The following is a 23,635-nucleotide window of genomic DNA, read 5'->3' as shown; positions in this document are numbered from 1 at the left end:
TTCATTGCAGCAAATTGCATTTCTCTACTACATTCCGGTACGGAGATAAAAAATCCCGAATTTGAGCAATATTTTCGGTCTTCACCTTGTCGTGCGGCCTTTACCGGTCATTGTCTCCCATCACTACTGGACACACGCCACGTGAGTAACACCCTGTTCTTTTTATTTACTGGAACGATATGCGCACTCCGTCACGCCGAATGAATTGTCGACTGGACGTGAAATGGACACGTGCCTGCCCTCCGCTAGAACCTGTCTCTGGGACAAATGTGGAGGAAGTGACGTTATCGCGGCAGTCGGTACACGGACCTGTCGTCCTCTTTTCCGGGACGTCTTAAATCAAGCACACAATAGGTACCGCTGCCTACACTGTAAATACCCGCAGGACAGCAGTAACTTTTTGTCCCGCCGCGGGCGTTTTGTCTCACTTTCTTTCTGCCGCTAATTTCTTTGCCTTCCTGCGCAGTCCTTGCTGATTAGCCAGGTGCGTTCCCGACGCCAGTTTCCCGCGTTCCGGGGTCTACCGGTGCCCCGTGCTAGTGGGTGGGGGCGTCCAACAGGTGTGACCACCTCGCCAATCGCGAGCAGTTTCCCGAGTCTAGGAGTCTGACCCCCTGATTAGATAGGCCTCGGCATATCGCTGATGTTTTATAAACGGAGGCGCACGACATTCCCACTGTTGTAGAGACTGAGCGTTGGCTGGCTGAGTATCACAGGTAAGCCAGGCGCTGTTATCTCACTTTCGTTGCAATAATTATTACAAGTAAAATTTTTTTGGAAGAAATATGGTTAACTGTTTTGTGAAATGGTTTGTCTAAAAGCAATAAATAAACTAGATTTGAAAAACCATTTGAGGAATGTTGGAATGATGCTCGAAGTCGTATACAGCAAACGAGACGCATCAAATATTTCTCTAGTCCACATTGAAGAGCCAAACAAACTGGTACACTTATGTAATATCGTGTATGGCCCCCGCGAGCACGCAGAAATTCCGCAACACGACGCCGTATCGACTCGACTAATGTCTGAAGTAGAGCTCGATGGAATTGACACCATAAAGCTTGCAGGGCTGTCCATAAATCCGTAACAGTACAATGGTGTGTAGATCTCTTCTGAACAGATATGCCCAATTTTCATGTCTGGGGTGTTTGGTGGCCGGCTGAAGTGTTTAAACACTGCCACTACGTAGCAATTCTGGACGTGTGGGGTGTCACATTGTCGTACTGGAATTGCCCAAGTCCGTTGGAATACACAATGGACACGAATGAATGCTGGAATTCAAACAGGATGGTTACGTACTTCTCACCTGTCGGAGTAGTGTATCACTGCAACTGCACACGCTCCATACCATGACAGAGCCTCCACCAGCTTCAACAGTCCCCTGCTGACATGCAGGGTCCCTGGATGCGTAAAGTTGTCTCCATACTCGTTCACGTTCACCCGCTCGACTCAATTTGAAACGAGACTCGTCCGACCAGGCAACACGTATCCAGTCATCAACAGTCTAATGTCGGTGTCGACTGGCCAAAGCGAGGTGTAAGGCTTTCTGTGGTGCAGTCATCGAGGGTACACGAATGTGCCTTCAGCTCCGAAAGCCCATATGGAAGATGTTTCATGGAATCGTTCGCTCGCTGACACTTGTTGATGGCCCAGGGTTCATGAGGTTGTCTCCATACCCGTACACGTCCATGCGCTCGATACAATTTGAAACCGTAGTCGTGCGACTAGACAACATGTTTCCAGTCATCAACAGTCCAATGTTGGTGTTAACGGGCCCAGGCGAGGCCTGAAGCTTTGTGTCATGCAGTCATCAAGAGTACACGAGTGCGTCTTGGTCTCCGAAAGACCATATCGATGATGTCTGGTTGAATGATTCGCACGATGACACTTGCTGAGAGCCCAGCATTGAAGAGTGCAGTAATTTGCGGAAGAGCTGCACTTCCGTCACGTTGAAGCATTCTCTTCAGTCGTCGTTGGTCCGCTCTAGCACAATCTTTTTCCGTCTCCAGCGATGTCGGAGATTTGATGTTTTACCGGATTCCTGATATTCACGGTACACTCGTGAAATGGTCGGACGGGAAAATCCCCACTTCTTTCTACCTCGAGATGCTGCGGCCCATCGCCCGTGCGCTGCGCTTAACACCACGTTCAATTCACTTAAATCTCGATATCTTGCCATTGCAGAAGCAGTAACTGATCTAACAACTGCTCCAAACACTTTTTGTCTCAAATATGCGTTGCCGATCGCAGCGCCGTATTCTGTCCGTTTACATATCTCTGTATTTGAGTACGCGTGCCTATACCAGTTTCTTTGGCTTCAAATGGCTCATATGGCTCTGAGCACTATGCGACTTCACATCTGAGGACATCAGTCCCCTAGAACTTAGAACTATTAAAATCTAACTAACCTCACACACACACACACACGCGCGCGGGAGCGCGCGGGCGCGCGCACACACACACATCCATGCCCGAAGCAAGATTCGAAGTTGCGGCCGTAGCGGTCGCGCGGTTCCAGACTGAAGTGCCTAGAACCGCTCGGCCACACCGGCCGGCGTTTCTTTGGTGCTTCCGTGTATTTTGTCTATTACTTCTAGACGAAACATTTCACAAAACTTCTGAACACCTTTTTTTAGTTTTTTATTTTCAAGTTTTGTTCAGAAACCATGAAAAAATATAGTCTAAGACCAAAAAATCGACAAATGAATTATCCGAACAGGGCAATAAATCAGAGCATTTGATGTACGAAGTCCCGGAACATTCATAATGGCGCATTCGGGCGAGATGCGGTTTGCATCCCTGTACATGCTCCTGTTTAAAGTGTAACTACCAGAAGTTTCATTGTTGTATGTCTGTTACTTATTGTCCAGTGCTGTATTGTGTAGAACGTTGTGTCGCAAAGAATTTCGAGATGGCAGAGACAGATGAGCAACGCTTCTGCATTGAAGTTTGCGTGAAGCTCTAGAAAGCTTTTGTACAGGGTGAGAAGTATTTAAAGCGACAAACTCTGGGAGGTTGTAGAGGACATCAAAACAAATATTTTTCTCTAATGCCATTTTTTCCCTATGAGGAGTATTTAAGCCGGTAGAGGAAGATTTCTCTCGCGGCAAATTAATTAAACGAACAAACACTTTTATAATTTTTTTATGACCACGAGGCAACACATTAGCACAACCCAATTTTAATTACAGTAAATTTTCAAAAATGACTCCATTGACGTGGAAACAATGGTTACACCGTCGTGTCATGTTCTGTCTGACACGGGCAAAAACATCAGGAGTACGCTGAATTGTTCCTTCTGCTGCTACTATCGGAGCAACCAGATACTCTTCTGATGAAACAGGAGTTGGGTAAACACGGTTGCGCATATCTCCCCACACAATGAAGTCCAGAGGGGACATATCTGGGGATCGAGCAGGCCATGGTACAGAACCACCTCTGCCAATCCACGTTTCTGGGAACCGTCGGTCCAGGAATCGACGCACACGACGACTGAAATGTGCCGGCGTCCCGTCATGTTGGAACCACATGCGTTGTCTTGTAGGGAGCGGGACGTCTTCCAGCAATTCTGGCAATGCTCTGGCGAAAAAATGGTAATAGTGCCTGCCATTTAATGGCGTAGGTACCAGATACGGCCCAATTAAACAGTCCCCAACATCACCGACCCACCCATTAACGAAGAACCGCACTTGATGAGCGCTAGTAACTGTGGCATGTGGGTCATCCTCACACTAAACATGCGAATTGTGCATGTTGAAGACTCCATCAGGCCTGAACGTTGCTTCATCGGTAAACAACACAGAGCATGGAAATCTAGGATGCATTTCACACTGTTCCAGGTACCACTGCGAAAACTGTGCTCTGGGTGGATAATCAACTGGTTCCAGGTTGTGGACACGCTGTAAGTGAAATGGACGTAACAACTGCTCTCGAAGGGCTGTTCTTACATTAATCAGATTCGTCTCCATGTTACGTGCAATTTTACGAATGTTGGTTGAAGACACCCGCTCCACATGCTGCAAGACAGCTTCCTCAAATTGCAGCGTTCTTACCGTGCGACGGCGTCCCTTCCCAAGTAATCTGCAAAATGACCCGGCATCACGCAGACGTTGGTACACAACAGCAAAGGTCGTATGACGCGGGATACGGCGATTAGGATGTTGTTGCTGATAAACCGGCTGTGCAGCTCGTCCGTTGTGGTGCGCTACGTAGTACGCACCAACCATTCAGTGTACTCACTCCAGGTGTATCGCTCCATTAGTAAACAGAGACAATGCACTGCTACACTGGTAGACAGCAGTTGTCTACAACTGAAGATGGTAATACGACCTCTAACAACTGAAGAGCGTAATAAGGCCTCCACCGGTTTAAATAATCCTCATAGGAAAAAAGACATTAGGAAAAAATATTTGTTTTGATGTTCCCTACAACCTCCCAGAGTTTGTCGGTTTAAATACTTTTCACCCTGTAGAAACATAGCTTCGCCTGGCAACTTGTGACGAGCTTTTGAATCGGCAAATCAGAAAGCGATGTTCGTTAAGAGAATCATAACTCAATCAGTGTGTGAGAACTTCTGAGGGTCCAAACTGCTATAGTCATCGGTCCCTAGATTTACAGACTACTTAAACTAACTTATGCTAACACACTCGAACATTCAGCGGGAGGGGCCGCGCAATAGAATCATAAGTGGTTGCGTCTACGCTTATGATGTTGAGAACAAGATTCAGTCTTCATGATGGGTCGGGAAAGGTACTCCAAAACAAAAAATAAATAAATAAATAAATCTCTACAGATCAGGTCAAATGTCAAAGCCTTGCAAAGGCTTTCATCATGAACTGATGCCATACGGACAAACAGTTAATCGATGGTGCTATCGCCAGCCGGAGTGGCCGAGCGGTTCTAGGCGCTACAGTCTGGAACCGCGTGACCGCTACGGTCGCAGTTTCCGCCTCGGGCATGGATGTGTGTGATGTCCTTAGGTTAGTTAGGTTTACGTATTTCTAAGTTCTAGGGGACTGATGACCTCAGCAGTTAAGACGCATAGTGCTCAGAGCCATTTGAACCATTTGATGGTGCTATCGGGACTTGCAACTCCTACGAGAAAATGTGCGGACGAAACGGCCTGAAAATGTGGCGAGATAATTCATGGCGCTTGCATCACGATAACGCACCCACCTGTTGGTGCGTGACTATTGCATAAAAATGAAATGACTGTGCTGATCGTCTTCCGTAGTTTGCAGAGCTGGTCTTGCGAACTACTTCTTATTTGCTAAGCTGAAAACACCGTTGAAAGGACGAAGATTTGCAATGATAGACGAAATAAAAGAAAATTCGCAGTCGGCGCTTTTCGCTATGCAGCAACAGACGAACCAAGACCGCTTCCGCGAGTGTAAATGGCGCTGGGAGTGCTGTGTCAGTTGTGGAGGAGTATATTTCGAAGGAGCCCATGCACAATAAGGAAAAAGTAAGCGTGGACAAATCTTGAAGACAAAGTTCCAGAATGTTTTGAACAGACATATTACATGTAAAGATAAACAGATTATTAGAATTTCAGAAGAAGTGAATAATTTATTCAAGAGAAAGACATCACAAACTGATAAAGTGAATAAAGCGTTGAGCCATCTCTGGCCCTTATGTAATAAGTTATTAGGCTTGGCATTGCTCGATAGACTTTTTGGGAGTCCTCCAGAGAGTTACCGTGCCACATTCTGACCAACCAGCGCCACTGGATTGTCAGAATTCTGAGCTGCTTGGAGGGCCTTGCCCACATGGCACCAAATGTTCCCAATTGGGGAGAGATCCGGCGACCTTTCTGGCCAAGACAGGGTTTGGCAAGCTCGAAGACAAACGGTAGGAACTGACAGAAAAGGTTTCCACAGTTAGCAACCAAAGGAGAGCTGGTATGAAAAGAAATGGCGCCCCAAACCATCAGTTCTGGTTCTCGGGGCATATGGCGAGCTACCGTCAGGTTGGTATCCCACCACTGTCCAAGACGTCACCAGACACGTCTTCTCTGGACACCGGGGCTCATCCCTGATGACAATTCTATTCTAGTCAATAAAATTCCAGGCCGAAGACGTGTCTGGCGACGCCCCGGACAGCAGTGGGACACCAAACTGGGCTGATGGTCGATGGCGCTATCTCTGTTCACAGCAACACTCCTTTGGTTCTCGTCCGCGACACCCTTACAGCACGGCGGTACGTCGGCGATATTTCACTCCCCGTTTTGTTGCTCTTCATGGCAAGCTACCCTGGGCTTACCTTTCACTAAGATAATGCTGTTATGCACAGTGTTTCTGTTGCTTCTCTTTCTGCTTGCCAAACCCTATCGTGGCCAACAAGGTCCCTGCATTTCACCCCAATTCAAAACTCCTGGCGCATTCTTGGTAGTGCCCTCAAACCATCCGGGGATATTCACGATCTAACTCGACAGTTGCACCGAATTTGGTGCGATATCCCTCAGCCAAATAACTGCTCCAATAGACGCCAGAGGTAGACCAACTTGGTAACTTTGTAAAGCTGTATCTTTTGAATAAATCATCCAATTTTTCTCAGATTACAATTTACGGTTTGTCTGCACATGTACACCATATCTACCGATTTCTACATCTACATGCATACCGTGCAAATCACATTTAAGTGCCTTGCAGAGGGTTCATCGATCCACCTTCACAATTCTCTATTCTTCCAATCTCGTGCAAAAAAAAAAAAAAAAAAAAAAAAAAAAGCTTCAAATGGCTCTGAGCACTATGGGACATAACTGCTGAGGTCATGTCCCCCTAGACCTTAGAACTACTTAAACCTAACCAAGCACATCACACACATCCATGCCCGAGGCAGGATTCGAACCTACGACCGTAGCTTTCGCGCGGTTCCAGACTGTAGCGCCTAGAACCGATCGGCCATCCCGGCCGGCAATCTCGTACAGCGCGCGGAAAGAATGAGCACCTATATCTTTGCGTACGAGCTCTGATTTCCCTTATTTTATCTTGGTGATCGTTCATCCCTATGCAGATCGGTGTCAACAAAATATTTTCGCATTCGGAGGAGAAAGTTGGTGATTGTAATTTCGTGAGAAGATTCCGTCGCAACGAAAAACGCCTTTCTTTTAATGATTTCCAACCCAAATCCTGTATCATTTCTGCGACACTCTCCCCCATATTTCGCGATAATACAAAACGTGCTGCCTTTCTTTGAACTTTTTCGATGTACTCCGTCAGTCCTATTTGGTAAGCATCCCACGCCGCGCAGAAGTATTCTAAAAAAGGAGGGACAAGCGTAGTGTAGGCAGTCTCCTTAGTATGTCTGTTACATTTTCTAAGTGTCCTGCCAATAAAACGCAGTCTTTGGTTAGCCTTCCCCACAACATTTTCCGTGTGTTCCTTCCAATTTAAGTTGTCCGTAATTGTAATACCTAGGTATTTAGTTGAATTTACGGCTTTTAGATTAAAATGATTTATTGTGTAACCCAAGTTTAACGAGTTCCTTTTAGCACTCAAGTGGATGACGTCACACTTTTCGTTATTTTGGGCCAACTACCACTTTTCGCACCATTCACATATTTCTTCTAATTCTTTTTGAATTTCATTCGGATAATTCCTTCACGGCGTGTCGTATTTTATTTTTAGTTTTTTAAATTTTTTGTTTCGTGGTGCATATTTAAATATCGGTCGGTATTCTGTTATTATGAAGAGTATATAGATCAAAAGAGACAATGGAAGTTTCAGTTTTTGCTGTAACTGGATATTTATTTTAGTTTTCGACGTGACAGAAAGAATTCCATTGTACGTTCTTATATGCAAAATACTAAGCACCTGATGTGATAAACTTTCTGACACTCCATTTACAGAGGTAGAAGCAGCTATTACTGAAATATTCCTGTTTTTCCTCTAACCACTAATTAAGTTTGTCTTAATTACCTTGATTACTTTCAAGCAGTTAAATTATTTTTGTAAAACTAAACGTCGGTCTGGTCAATTTGATACTCCTTTTGTTCTTTTTCTACTCGTCGTTTGGCTATAAAAGTTCATTGAAAAATTTTCCTCTAATCACTAATTACTCTTCATTGCCCTGATTGACTACATTTTTTTACGAGGCTAAAACTCGCGCTGGTCATTTTTACACCCCATTTGTCCATTTACGGCTCCTCATTTGGCTGTGAAAATTCGGAGAAAAATCCATTGTATAATTTCCCCTCAAATAACTAATTATGTTTTTATTACCCTGATTATTGACTACTTTCTAGCAATTAAATATTTTTTTGTAAAACTATATAAACCCAGTTCTAAGCAAAGAAGGAAAAGCAGAAAGGTGGAAGGAGTATATAGAGGGTCCATACAAGGGCGATGTACTTGAGGACAATATTATGGAAATGGAAGAGGATGTAGATGAAGATGAAATGGGAGACATGATATTGCGTGAAGAATTTGACAGAGCACTGAAAGACCTGAGTCGAAACAAGGCCCCGGTAGTAGACAACATTCCATTGGAACTACTGACGGCCTTGGGAGAGCCAGTCCTGACAAAACTCTACCATCTGGTGAGCAAGATGTATGAGACAGGCGAAATACCCTCAGACTTCAAGAAGAATATAATAATTCCAATCCCAAAGAAAGCAGGTGTTGATAGATGTGAAAACTATCGAACAATCAGTTTAATAAGCCACAGCTGCAAAATACTAACACGAATTCTTTACAGACGAATGGAAAAACTAGTAGAAGCCGACCTCGGGGAAGATCAGTTTGGATTCCGTAGAAATGTTGGAACACGTGAGGCAATACTGACCCTACGACTTACCTTAGAAGAAAGATTAAGGAAAGGCAAACCTACGTTTCTAGCATTTGTAGACTTAGAGAAAGCTTTTGACAATGTTGACTGGAATACTCTCTTTCAAATTGTAAAGGTGGCAGGGGTAAAACACAGGGAGCGAAAGGCTATTTACAATTTGTACAGAAACCAGATGGCAGTTATAAGAGTCGAGAGACATGAAAGGGAAGCAGTGGTTGGGAAGGGAGTAAGACAGGGTTGTAACCACTCACCGATGTTATTCAATCTGTATATTGAGCGAGCAGTAGAGGAAACAAAAGAAAAATTTGGAGTAGGTATTAAAATCCATGGAGAAGAAATAAAATCTTTGAGGTTCGCCGATGACATTGTAATTCTGTCAGAGACAGCAAAGGACTTGGAAGAGCAGTTGAACGGAATGGACAGTGTCTTGAAAGGAGGGTATAAGATGAACATCAACAAAAGCAAAACGAGGATAATGGAATGTAGTCAAATTAAATCGGGTGATGCTGAGAGAATTAGATTAGGAAATGAGACATTTAAAGTAGTAAAGGAGTTTTGCTATTTGGAGAGCAAAATAACTGATGATGGTCGAAGTAGAGAGGATATAAAATGTAGACTGGCAATGGGAAGGAAAGCGTTTCTGAAGAAGAGAAATTCGTTAACAACGAGTATAGATTTAAGTGTCAGGAAGTCATTTCTGAAAGTATTTGTATGGAGTGTAGCCATGTATGGAAGTGAAACATGGATGATAAATAGTTCGGACAAGAAGAGAATAGAAGCTTTCGAAATATGGTGCTACAGAAGAATGCTGGAGATTAGATGGGTAGATCACATAACTAATGAGGAGGTATTGAATAGAATTGGGGAGAAGAGGAGTTTGTGGCACAACTTGACAAAAAGAAGGGACCGGTTGGTAGGACATGTTCTGAGGCATCAAGGGATCAACAATTTAGTATAGGAGGGCAGAGTGGAGGCTAAAGATAGTAGAGGGAGACCAAGAGATGAATACACTAAGCAGATTCAGAAGGATGTAGGTTGCAGTAGATACTGGGAGATGAAGAAGCTTGCACAGGATAGAGCAGCATGGAGAGCTGCATCAAACCAGTCTCAGGACTGAAGACCACAACAACAACAACAACAACAACAACAACAATATCTCACTCTGGGTAATCTGATACTCCATTTGTCCATATGTAACTCTTCCTTTGTGTATGAAAATTCGGACAAGAAACAATTCTTATTTCCGATGCTCTCAAATATTTAACCAAAAATGTTTACATTTTACGGAACTGAATAAAGAGTACCCGCTGACGATGGCACAGTGTGCTGATAAATCTTTGCGTTTACATAAAAAGAACGTAACTTGCGTTAGAATTGCACCTTATTTAGATTGAAATCAGTTGATAGGCATCCCTGCTCAATGAACATCTATTTAACCAAGGAACCGCGTGCAAGAAATCTCGGGTATCTAATACGTAATGGAGGGATTAGCACATTTTATCAAAATATAACACTTAGTAGAGATGAAGTTAACGAATTGCTTACAGATGTTTACTTTGACGTTTAGCAATGCGACACTTCAGAGTCCTCGTATACAGGTACAGAAGAGCTGGCTCTTTTTCAAGTAGCTCTTTCCGGAGTGATGTACGTGAAGAACGGTGTTGTGCTTCAAGCTAACGGCGTACAAAGCCAAGCACTTAATAGACCACTGAATGCCGTGCTGGAGTAGTTGACTTTAGTGAAACTAAAAATTCTGTTGTCTGTTGTCTGTAACTCCCATAACTCTGATTTCAAGATATTTCTGTTCAAGCTAGGGAGAGTTCTTGGCTCACTTTATAGCAAATACATTACTGGCCATTAAAATTGCTACACCACGAAGATGACGTGCTACTGACGCGAAGTTTAACCGACAGGAAGAAGATGCTGTGATATGCAAATGATTAGCTTTTCAGGGCATTCACAGAAGGTTGGTGCCGGTAGCAAGACCTACAACGTGCCGACACGAGGAAAGATTCCAACCGATTTCTCGTGCACAAACAGCAATTGACTTGCGTTGCCTGGTGAAACGCTGTTGATGCCTCTTGAAAGGAGGATAAATGCTTACCATCACGTTTCCGACTTTGATAAAGGACAGATTGTAGCCTATCGCGATTGCGGTTTGTCGTATCGCGACATTGCTGCTCGCGTTGGTTAAGATCCAGTGACTGTTAGCAGAATATGGAATCGATGGGTTCAGGAGGGTAATACGGAACGCCGTGCTTGATCCCAACGGCCTCGTATCACTAGCAGTCGAGATGGCAGGCATCTTATCTGCACGGCTGTAACTTATCGTGCAGCCACGTTTCGATCCCTGAGTGACCTTTTCAGGATGAAGTGGTACTGGTTGATTTGCATGAGGATTTTCCTTTGCCCATATTAGACAATTCTGGGTGTTGAGGTATCTTGTGAGATGGGGACGTTTGCAGACAACAACCTTCTGCACGAACAGTTCGACGACGTTTGCAGCAGCATGGACTATCAGCTCGGAGACCATGGCTGCAGTTACCCTTGACTCTGCATCACAGACAGGAGCGCCTGCGATGGTGTACTCGACGACGAATCTGGGTGCACGAGTGGCAAAACGTCATTTTTTCGGATGAATCAAGGTTCTGTTTACAGCATCATAATGGTCGCATCCTTGTTTGGCGACATCGCGGTGAACGCACATTGGAAGCGTGTATTCGTTATCGCCATACTGGCGTATCACCCGGCGAGATGCTGTCGGGAGCCGTTGACTACACGTCTCGGCCACCTCTTGTTCGCACTGACGGCACTTTGAAGAGTGGACGTTACGGTTCAGATGTGTTACGACCCGTGACTCTACCCTTCGTTCGATCTCTGCGAAAACCTACGTTTCAGCTGGATAATGCCAGACCGCATGTTGCAGATCCTGTACGGGCCTTTCTGAATACAGGAAATGTTGGCTGCTGCCCTGGCCAGCACATTCTCCAGATCTCTCACCAACTGAAAACATCTGGTCTATGGTGGCCGAGCAACTGGCTCATCACAATACGCCAGTCACTACTCTTGATGAACTGTGGTATCGTGTTGAAGATGCTTGGGCAGCTGTACCTGTACACGCCATCCAAGCTCTGTTTGACTCAATGCCCAGGCGTATCAAGGCCGTTATTACGGCCAGAGGTGGTTGTTCTGGGTACTGATTTCTCAGGATCTATGCACCCAAAATGCGTGAAAATGTAATCACATGTCAGTTCTAGTATAATATATTTGTCCAATGAATACCCGCTTATCATCTGCATTTCTTCTTGGTGTAGCAATTGTAATGGCCAGTAGTGTATTATTGCTTACTGTTCATTCAGGACCGAGTCCCACTATATCGGTTTCAAACCGCTGCTTCCTGCAGAGGACAGAGATGTTGCCGACATCTGGAAAGAGTAAAAATGGCGACATTCCCTTCTTCGCGGTTTTCCGCGACTTTCACACATGTATCCTGTGTGCTCCATCTTACCAGCTGCTGCATTGCTTCACTCATTCCCTTTCCGTTTCGTAGTAACAGAAGGCACTTAGCAGTTACCGAATGCTCCCACGAAGCGGAATGAAGGCTCTTCTAGGGCACCCAATCCCTTGGCATTTTCGGTTCGTGCCCCAAACACCTGCCTGTGTATCATAAACCACATATATAAATTTCGGTAGACATCATAAAACCCCTCGAGCCTTTAAAGAATCATACATTCACTTATAAAACAGCGTCAAACACCGATATGCAACATGTTTTATGCTCCGTTATTAAGATTTTTTTGGAGACGAAAATCTCACCTATAAAAAAAATAACACCCGTTGCGCAAGCTGAGATCTTGCGAAACTCAGCTCACTCTGTCCTCCATGAGATCCACGGCGTTGTAGACATCGGCACTGAAGTTGATGCCGTGTTGCTGTGGCTTTAACAAAAGCGCATGACTCTGTTCGAAGAGCAAAACTGTCGTTAGGTCTGAAATATACAGATATGCACGACCATCTTTTACAGGCTATTTAAATGTACAGAGACAATAAGGCATAGAGTAAAAGAGGATCAGAACTATCAGGAAGGGTAAGCACAGTTCGGACGAAAGGATTTAACTGTTCATTTCTGCTGCACGGTGTTAGGGAAGGGAACAGTAGATAAATAGTACGAAAGTGGTTCGATGAACCCTCTGTCAGCGAATTAAGCGTGAATTGCAGAGTAGTCACGTAGGTGTGCAGGGATATTACAATTAAAGTTAAGATTTCAAACCGCGGTAGAAATAAGACCACTGGTCATAATGGCGTCAAATTGCAACGGAATATTATCGGAGAAGGGGGAAAGAAGAAAAATGTAGAAACAGATTGCGCTGTAAGCATGATAGTTTAATAATGGTTCAAATGACTCTTAGCACTATGGGACTTGACATCTGAGGTCATTAGTCCCCTAGAACTTAGAACTACTTAAACCTAACTAACCTAAGGACATCACACACACCCATGCCCGAGGCAGGATTCGAACCTGCGGTTCCAGACTGTAGCGCCTAGAACCGCACGGCCACACCGGCCGGCGTTTAATAGTGGTCGACTATAAATGACAAATGAATCGTACAACAATGTCTAAGCTGTACGTTTGACTTTAAGCAAACTGTACTACTCAGTGTGCATCGGTGTCCAAGTGTGATACTGTTAGTTACATAAGCCCATTGACGACGGCAAGGTCATATCACATCGGATGGGAAAATCAGTTTTAAAATGTGCTGAGGCCAAAAACCGCAAAAAAGTGTCAATCACATTGGTTTTTAATTGTCCTGAGGAAATAAACCGCATACAAAGAGTCAATCAAAATCAAATCGGATTATTAATTTCAGTGTGACTGGCGCAAAACATGTTCAATATGCTGTCCACCGTTTTCTGCAACAAGTTGAAATCGAGAAACAGCATGTTCCACAACTGATCGAAGTGTTTCTGGGGTCACGTTCACAATGTGTTGTGCAACGCGTGCCTTCAATGCAGCTAATTTTGCAATCGGAACACTGAACACAACATCTTTCAGATAGCCCCCAGCCAGAAGTCACACGGATTAAGATCAGGTGATCGGGACGGCCACGCTGTACGGAAACGAAAGCTGATAATTCTGGCATTTCCGAAATGGTGCTTCAGCAGCTGCTTCACTGGATTTACAATGTGTGGAAGTGCGCTATCTTGCATAAAAATGATCCTATCCACGCTGTTGGAGAGCTGGAATGACGGGGTTGCGCAAAAGACACTCATAGCGTACAGGTAACAGGACAGGAAGCGCCTGTCTCTCCGAAAAAACCCACACCACACAGTGACCTTTTCAGAATGAAGTAGTACTGGTGGATTTGCGTGAGGATTTTCCGTTGCGCATATTCGACAATTATGTGTATTGAGATATCCAATCAGATGGAAGTGGGCTTCCTCTGGCCACAAAATCTTCCACAGCCAATCATTGTCCACTTCCATGCGAGCAAGAAATTCTAAAGCAGAGGTCTCTCTTGCTGGCGGGTCAACAGGAAGAAACTCGTGCACATGGGTAATTTTAAGTGGATAGCAAAGAAGGATGCTCGGTGGGATTTTACTCACCGTGCTCAAAGATATGTCCAATATCCGGGCAATTCTCCGTGCACTAAACGTTTGCACACCAACACTCGTCTCCTCCTGCATTGCTGTGGCCACTGCTTCCACTGACGTCGAATCAATCCGTTCCCTCCCTCTACCAGGTTGCATATCAAAAGAAACCGTGTTTTAGAATTTCCGAATCATTTTCTCCAAGCCCACGGCAGTCATCGGACCAACGCCTTTTTTCAAACGCTTCAGTGTCCGGAACTTCTGCAGAGCAACAGTGCACAGTGGTGTTTTCATTTACGTATTTTGACACATACAGCGCCATCTATTGTTCAATTTTCACTTTTTTTTCTTCTAACATACGTTTTCCCCCTTCTATGATAATGTTCCTTTGCAATCTGACGTCATTCTGACCAGTGGTGTTTTTTCTACAGCGTTTCGAAAGTTTACCTTTTAATTATAAACAGGCTTTTGATGAACAGGTCTGACGTGTGATTTCTTCCAAGTGCGAGGGTGAGTCAAATGAAAACCTAAATTTTTTAAAAATATTATTTATTGTGCAATGCAAGTCCTCCAGCGCTTACAAAGTGCATAAATTTCTTTAGAAAAAAATTCTTTTGGTAGTCCGGGCAACCACTCAAACACCGCGTGGCGTACCTCTTCTTCAGAACGGAACTCCTTTCCTGCCATTGCGTCTGAGTGGTCCAAACACCTGGGGCAAGGTTTGGTGAGTATGGTGGATGAGAAAGACACTCAAAATGCAGGTCTGTGACTGTTGCAACTATTGTACGAGCAGTGTGGGGACTTGCATTGTCATGTTGCAATAGGACACCTGCTGACAGCAATCCACATAGCTTTGATTTGATTGCAGGCCGCAGATGATTTTTTAGGAGATCTGCGTATGATGCAATGGTGACAGCCGTTCCTCTAGGCATGTAATGCTCCAAAATGACGCCTTTTTCGTCCCAAAAGAGAGTCAGCATAACCTTTCCTTCTGATGTTTCTGTTCGAAACTTGTTTTGCTTTGGTGACGAGGAATGGCGCCATGCCTTACTCGCTCTCTTCGTTTCCTGTTGGTGGAAGTGAACCCAGGATAGTCCCCAGTAACGATTCTTGCAAGGAAGCCATCACCTTGTCGTTCAAAGTGCCTAAGAAATTCTTCACAAGCATCAACACGTCGTTCTGTCATTTCAGGAGTCAGCTGCCGTGGCACCCATCTTGCGGACACTTTGTGAAACTGGAGCACATCACGCAAAATGTGGTGTGCTGACCCGTGACTAACCTGTAAACATGCTGCAATGTCATTCAGTGGCACTCCGCGGTTTTCCTTCACGATGGCTTCAAGTGCTGCAATGTTCTGTGGAGTCACAACTCGTTGTGCCTGACCTGGACGAGAAGCTTTTTCACTGAAGTCACACCATTTGCGAACTTCCTACTCCATTCGTAGACTTGCTGGTGTGACAAACATGCATCACCGTACTGAACCTTCATTCGTCGATGAATTTCAATAGGTTTCACACCTTCACTACACAAAAACCGAATAATAGAACGCTGTTCTTCCCTGATACTGCGACGGTATGTGTGGATCTGCACTATGATGCCACCTACGGGCCATTTTGCACGCTGTTTGTTGCACGCTCACCGACTTACAGGATAACGGTGCGAAATTTCGATTTGTTATTACAAATTTAATGTTTTCATTAGACTCCCGCTCGTATTTGGCACCGTTTTTTGTTACGAGTAAAAGACGGGCTAACTCAGCCCCAAAAACAAGATAGAAGACTGACGGATGTGGCTAAGGGAATTGCGGATGCGTTTGTCGTGTCCGGGCTACCGCTGCCCGCGCCGGATACTGTGAGCTGAGCTGTGCTGGGCTGTGGCGCCGCTGGCGCTGCCGCGTGCCTGGTCCGTGGTGATAGTGTGAAGTGCGTGACGTGCCCGCAGGTGTCGGCATGGCGACGGCGACGCCGTGGCTGGCTCTGGCGCTCCTGGGGGCCTGTCTGGTGGCTGCGGGCGAGCGCGGCGGCTGCGGCGACATCGTGGTGCCGCCCTACATCCTCCACACCGAGCCCTGCCAGCCCAGGGCCTCCAGGGGTGAGTACTCCGCCTGTTCTCTGTGCTGACTCCCAGGCCTCCCGATAGCTTTTGTTGCGGTCTGCGCCGCGCTGGATTAGCCGAGCGGTCTCAGACGCTGCAGTCGTGGACTGTGCGGAGTGGTTACACGACAATAACATCCCTGTAATGGACTGGCCTTTAGACTCCTGACCCGAATCCCGTAGAACACCTTTGAGATGTTTTGGAACGCCAACTTCGTGCCAGGCCTCACAGACCGGCATCGATACCTCTCGTCAGTGCATCTCTCCTCGAAGAACGGACTGCCATTCCCCAAGAAACCTTCCAGTACCTCATTGAAAGTATGCCTGCGAGAGTGGAAGTTGCCATCGAGGCTAAGTGAGCCAGCACCGTATTAAATTCCAGCATTACCGATGGAGGGCGCCACGAACTTTTTATGGCAGGTGTCCATATTCTTTTGATCACACGGTGTATATGTCCGATTCGCAGGAGTTTTCATGGTGTTGGAAAACTGTTGTGTACATAGTTCCGCGTAGTCAGGGAGTACACAACTTTCCCACTAGAGTGCCCCCGATAAGCACAACAGCGCAGGCGCAGCGCTCGTCCGTCTCCACACTACGAGATGGCGCTGCCATAGAGACGGACCAAATTCTGCTTCCGCCGATCCTCGTATTAATATGTAACGCAGCCAATGAGATTGCTGCTAACGTAGAACCTTTTCTCCTCGCGGATCACACTCCCGCAGTGATACCTGAACGCTCGAGGTATTATAACGAGTGCACAGACCTCCGATTAGTCAGTCTGCATTTGTCTGCTCCAGTCTGCTTTAGTCTATAGTCAAGTTTCAGTCTGCGCCTAATAAGATTACCATATTCCTGTACATAGCCATGGAGAGAAATGTATAGACACTTTGTCAAGTATCAGAGATATGCGAGAATAAGATTAACGTGCCAAAACCAAAGGAACTTCAGATAGTCAATTGTAAATAGCATCCAGAACAAAGTTATTTTTATGGTTGTTATTATTTTAATAAATGTGTGTGAAAATTAATCAAGTTCTGTTTAAAGTTGGTCACCGTCAATCTGCTACTCTAATCGTGCAAGTGGCTTTTCTATCGTCTGACCTAACGGCAGAAGATAAACACGCCACGATAAGACCACGAGACATATTGCTGACACTCGCTTACTTCGTTAGAGCGACAAGTCGAATAATCTGATGGTGTGTGTACCGAAGGTATTACGTTTGTGTGGCGTGCGTACTGTATCTGAGACGTATGTCCCCAAAGGAAAGAAAGCCGACAAACTTATAAACAATTTCATTACACCAAAACAAGAAAAAATTGTTTAGTAAACATGGTCTGTAAAGCGCATAGGTTAAGAAATATCTTGTTCTTCTTCGATACTATGAAACGTCTCTTCTCTTGCAAGCTCTTTGCTTTTCATATTTTGCAGCAGATATATGGGCCATAAAAAGAAACATAATGTGTAGTAACCATGGATTCTAAAGTGTATACACTAGCGAAAATGAGCAAGTGCTCGTAGCTCTTAAATTATACATTTTAGAGTCCATTGTTGCCAGACTTTTTTCTCTTGTTTTGGCCAATAATTCTCCCTCCAAAAATATGAAAAGCAAAGACCTTGCAGTAGAAGAGCTCTGCTTTGTAGTATCGAAGATGAACTAGTGCTGACACCTCTTAAAGTATGTGTCTTAAAGCGCATGTTTACTGGATATTATTTCTTATTTCTGTGTAGGAAACCTGTCCCTAAAGTTTGTCATTGCTTTTTGGGACGCTGCTAGATATATTGGATGCTTAGTGAAATGTAACTGCCGAAAGGCTACATTTCTTAGCAACAGCGGGTATTATCGCTTATATTGTAGAACTGTGTAACAACTATTTGCCGAGAGAGATTAGCCGAGCGTTCTGAGGAGCTGCAGTCATGGACTGTGCGGCTGGTCCCTGCGGAGGTTCGAGTCCTCCCTCGGGCATGGGTGTGTGTGTGTGTGTTTGTCCTTAGGATAATTTAGGTTAACTTGTGTGTAAGCTTAGGGACTGATGACCTTAGCAGTTGAGTCCCATAGGATTTCACACACATTTGAACATTTGTTGCGGTCTGCCACCACCTGCTGTCCTGTGCCAGCTTCTTCACCTCAGAGTCTCATGTACGCCCGACTTCCTCAATTATTCGTTGGATATCGTTAGAAAACAAAACACCTACAGCCATCATTTTCTTCTCATTCACAGTGTAGCTACCACTTTCGGCGCTTCAGTGCACCATCTTCACGCGTTAGATGACACTTCGATCAGTTGTGGAACATGCTGCTTCTCGATTTCAACATTTTGCAGAAAACGGTGGACACCACATTGAACATCTTTTGCGCCAGTCACACGGAAATTAATATTCTGATTTGATTTCGATTGATCCTTGTTATGCGGTTTACGGCCTCAGGACAATTAAAAACCAATGTGATTGATACTTTTTATGCGGTTTTTGGCCTCAGCACAATTTAAAACAGATTTTTCCATCCGATGTGATATGACCCTTGCCGTCGTCAATGGGCTTACGTAACTAACAGTATCACACCTGCACACTGACAAGGGAACCTCCCCATCGCATCCCCCTCAGATTTAGTTATAAGCTGGCACAGTGGATAGGCCTTGAAAAACTGATCACAGATCAATCGAGAAAACAGGAAGAAGTTGTGTGGAACTATGAAAAAACAAGCAAAATATACAAACTGAATAGTCCATGTGGAAGATAAGCAACATGAAGGATGAAGCGAGCTCAAGAACGTCGTGGTCCCGTGGTTAGCGTGAGGCGCTGCGGAATGAGAGGTCCTTGGTTGAAGTCTTCCCTCGAGTGAAAAGTTTAATGTTTTTATTTTCAGACAATTATCAAAGTTCAGGCGCTCTCCAAAATTCTAGGACATGTTCAGATTTGCTTGAACATACGCAGGAATTGACGGTCTACACACGGAAAAATTTGAAAACGTTAAAAACATATATTGACAGAGTACAGGGAAAACTGTGCGACTGTGAAACTGTTGCATTCATTTGTTGCAGTTTATGTCACAAACTCTTATGTTTTCATCACTTTTTGTGAGTGATTATCACATCCACAAGAAAACCTAAATCGGGCAAGGTAGAAGAATCTTTTTACCCATTCGCCAAGTGTACAGGTTAGGTGGGTCGACAACATATTCCTGTCATGTGACGCACATGCAGTCACCAGTGTAGTATCGAATACATCAGGCGTAGTTTCCTGTGGAGGAATCGGTTGACCTATGACCTTGCGATGAAATGCTTTCGGTTCCCATTGGAGAGGCACGTCATTTCATCTGCCAATCGCACGGTTTTGCGGTGCAATCGCAAAACAGACACTAGACTTATTACAGTGAACAGAGACGTCAACGAACGAACGGACAGATCATAACTATGCGAAAATAAAGTAAGTAAACTTTTCACTCGGGAGAAGACTTGAACCAAGGACCTCTCGTTCCGCAGCTGCTTACGGTAACCACGGGACCAGGGCGCTCATGAGCTCACACTACCCTTGATGTTGCCTATCTTGCACATGGACTACTCACTTTGTATATTTTGCTTATTTTTTTCATAGTTCCACCCAAGTGCTTCCTGTTTTCTCGGTTGATCTATGTTCAGTTTTTCAAGGCCTATCCACTGTGCCAACTTATAACTAAATCTGAGGGGAGTGCGATGGGGAGGTTCCCTTGTGAGTAGTGCCGGCCGCTGTGGCCGTGCGGTTCTAGGCGCTTCGATCTGGAACCGCGTGATCGCTACGGTCGCAGGTTCGAATCCTGCCTCGGGCATGGATGTGTGTGATGTCCTTAGCTTGGTTAGGTTTCAGTAGTTCTAAGTTCTAGTGGACTGATGACCACAGATGCTGAGTCCCATAGTGCTCAGAGCCGTTTGAACACTGAGTAGTACAGTTTGTTTATTGTCAAACGTACACCTTAGGCATTGTTGTATGATTAATAGTGGCTGACTATGAATGACAAATGAAACTATCATGCATACAGCGCCATCTATTGCTACATTTTTCTTCTGCCATACGTTTTCCCCCTTTTCCGGCAATATTCCGTTGCAATTTGATGTCATTCTGACCAGTGGTGGTATTTCTACCGCGGTTTGAAAGCTTAACTTTAATTGTAATCTCCCAGCACACCTACGTGACTGCTCTGCAATTCACGCTTAATTCCCTGACAGAGGGTTCATCGAACCACTTTCGTACTATTTATCTACTGTTCCCTTCCCTAACACCGTGCAGTAGAAATGAACAGTTAAATCCTTCCGTGCGAACTGTGCTTACCCTTCCTGATAGTTCTGATCCTCTTTTAATCTATACCTTATTGTCTCTGTACTTTTAAATAGCCTGTAAAAGATAGCCATGCTTATCTGTATCTTTCAAACCTTCCCGCAACATCCGTACATACACTGTAGAGCCAAGAAAGCTGGTACACCTGCCTAATACGGTGTAGGACCCCCGCGAACACGCAGAAGTGCCGCAACACTACGTGACAGAGACTTTCTAATGTCTCAAGTAGTGCTGAAAGGAATTGTCACTATGAATCCTGCAGCGCTGTCCATAAATCCATAAGAGTGCGAGGGTGTGGACATCTATTCTGAACAGCACGTTGCATGGTATCCCAGATATGCTCAATAATGTTTGTCTGGGGAGTTGGGTGACCAGCGGAAGTGTTTAGACTCAGAAGAGTGTTCCTGGAGCCACTCTGTAGCAATTCTGAACGAGTGAGGTCACATTGTCCTGCTGGAATTGCCAAAGTCCATCAGAATGCACAATTGACTTTGCAAGTAGGCTGTTTAGGTTTTTATGTTGGTAACGCCACGTAGCGCTCTGTATGAAAATCACTGGCTCTGCTGTCAGTCTGTGCTGGTTGGCATTGTTGTAATATTCGCTGTTGTAGTGTTGGGCAGTTGGATGTGACAGCGCGTAGCGTTGAGCAGTAGGAGTTGAGCCGCCAGCAGTGGTGGATGTGGGGAGAGAGATGGCGGAGTTTTGAGAGCGGATGGTCTGGACGTGTGTCCATCAGAAAGAGTAAATTTGTAAGATTGGATGTCATGAACTGATATTTGTTCTTTATGAAAATCTTTCATTTGCTAACTATACCTATCAGTGGTTAATGCCTTCAGAAGTTAGAATCTTATATTTAGCTGGCAGTAGTGGCCCATTGCTGTATTCCAGTAGTTCGAGTTACGAAGATTTTTGTGAAGTAAGTGATTCATGAAAGGTATAAGTTATTGTTAGTCAGGGCCAGTCTTTTGTAGGAATTATTGAAAGTCAGATTGAGTTGTGCTAAAAATATTGTGTGTCAGTTTATTAATGATCTGAATAAGTAAAGAGAGAAATGTCTGTGCGCGTTCAGTTTTGCTCAGCTGTTTGAAAATCAAATAACGTAAGGGGTTTATCAGCACAATCATTCATAAATTTTTCTAAGGGGAGGTTTCAACATGAATAGATGCAGTTGATCATACAGGATGCTTACGTACGTGTCGCCTGTCAGACTCGTATCTTGATGTATCAGGGGTCCCATATCACTACGACTGCACGCGCTCTATACCATTATAGTGTCCCCACCAGCTTGAGCAGTCCCCTGCTGATATGCAGGGTCCATGGATTCATGTGGCTGTCTCCATACCTCTACACGTCCACTCGCTCCATACAATTTGAAACGAGAGTCGTCTGACCAGGCAACAAGTTTCCAGTAATCAACAGTCCAATGTGGATGTTAGTCCCAGGCGAGGATTAAACCTTTGTGTCATTCAGTCATCAAGGGTACACGAGTGGGTCTTCGGCTCTGAAAGCCCTTATCGACGATGTTTCGTTGAATGGTTCTCGCACTGACACTTGTTGTTGAGCGTGCACTGAAATTTGCAGCAGTTTGCGAAATTGTTGCACTTCCGTCACATTGAACGATTGTCTTCAGCCGTCGCTGGTCCCGTTCTTGCAGAATCTTCTCCGGCCGCAGCGACGTCGGGGATTTGATGCTACACCGGATTCCTGATATTCACGGTATACTCGCGAAAAGTTCGTACGGGAAAATCTCGACTTCATCGCTACCTTGGAGATGCTGTGTCCTATCGATCCTGCTCCTGCTACAACACCAAACTCACTTAAATTTTGACAACCTACTATTGTAGCAGCAGTAACCAATCTAACAACTGCTCCATATTCCTCCTGTTTACATGCCTCTGTATTTGAATAGGCGTGCCTCTACCACTTTCTTTGGCTCTTCAGTGTACGATGCATCAGTGGCCAGCAGCTGGTTTACGCAGACTACCTGTATCTGTGATGCCGTCTCTTCCAGCCATCAGCTCCTGGCGGTTGGAGAGACAACGTCACAGTTACAGGTAGTCTGCGTAAACCAGCTGTTGGCCACTCACGCATCGTATATATAGATCGTGATAACCCCTTAAGCATCAACCGAGGCCTGAAGATGGTGCATTGAAGCACCGAAACTGATGGATACACAATAAATGACAACGTAAGGACGACTGTAGGTGTTCCTTACAATAGTGAACGGCCGTAGTCCCTCAGACCTCCTGGCAGAAGGATGGACACACACACACACACACACACACACACACACACACACACACACACAAAAGTTGGATATTTTCTAGTCTGACACGCTTCTCTCCCAGAGGTTAGTTGCAGATTGGGTTGAGCTTAAGATTCTCAAGTGTGGCGATCATTTTAATTTAATGGTAACTGACATTAACGAAATTCTTCAACATAAATGTAACTAACGACAGAGGGAAAGACAGAGCAACATATCATTTAGATATATCACAATTTTCTTCCTTACCACAATCTGTAGTTTCGTTATCAATGTGCTGGAAACCGGTTTTTACGACACACTTTATCATCAGGCCCTCTAAATACATGGTGGCTGAATTTTACCGAAAGAGACCAATCAGAAAGCCCCACGTGAAAGTAACCAGCATCCATACCAGCTCTCGTGCGACCACAAACACAAGTCACATACGTACGGGGAAGAGCAAGAATCCCTAGTAAGTGGTAAAACGAGAGTACACTCTGCCATGCACTTCAGTGGTTTGCACAGTATATAGGTGAAACATAACTACACCGACCAACTTTCAGTTGGGGTAGTATGGACCAAAACGAGGAAAAAAATGCCTAGCAAACATGGG

At 44.8% G+C, this 23,635-nt stretch overlaps 1 protein-coding gene across 3 annotated transcripts in view; it reads left to right on the top strand.

Moving 5' to 3' along the window:
- Nucleotides 1–362: 362 nt before the first annotated feature.
- The window catches only part of LOC126292013 (peroxidase-like), a 169,018-nt gene continuing 145,745 nt past the window's right edge, over nt 363–23,635 (top strand). Inside the window, exons 1-2 of one of the 3 annotated variants that reach the window (XM_049985805.1) lie at nt 363–716; nt 16,318–16,467. In XM_049985805.1, coding sequence (XP_049841762.1) covers nt 16,326–16,467 — 142 coding nt within the window. In that variant the 5' untranslated portion in view covers nt 363–716; nt 16,318–16,325. Of the gene's footprint in view, nt 717–16,307; nt 16,580–23,635 lie in introns of those variants that run through there. The other 2 variants (XM_049985807.1, XM_049985806.1) reach the window with 2 other exon arrangements.

This window comes from Schistocerca gregaria, chromosome 9, assembly GCF_023897955.1.
Source record: "Schistocerca gregaria isolate iqSchGreg1 chromosome 9, iqSchGreg1.2, whole genome shotgun sequence".
NCBI classification, from domain to species: domain Eukaryota; kingdom Metazoa; phylum Arthropoda; class Insecta; order Orthoptera; family Acrididae; genus Schistocerca; species Schistocerca gregaria.
This window is presented reverse-complemented; position numbering and strand designations above follow the sequence as displayed.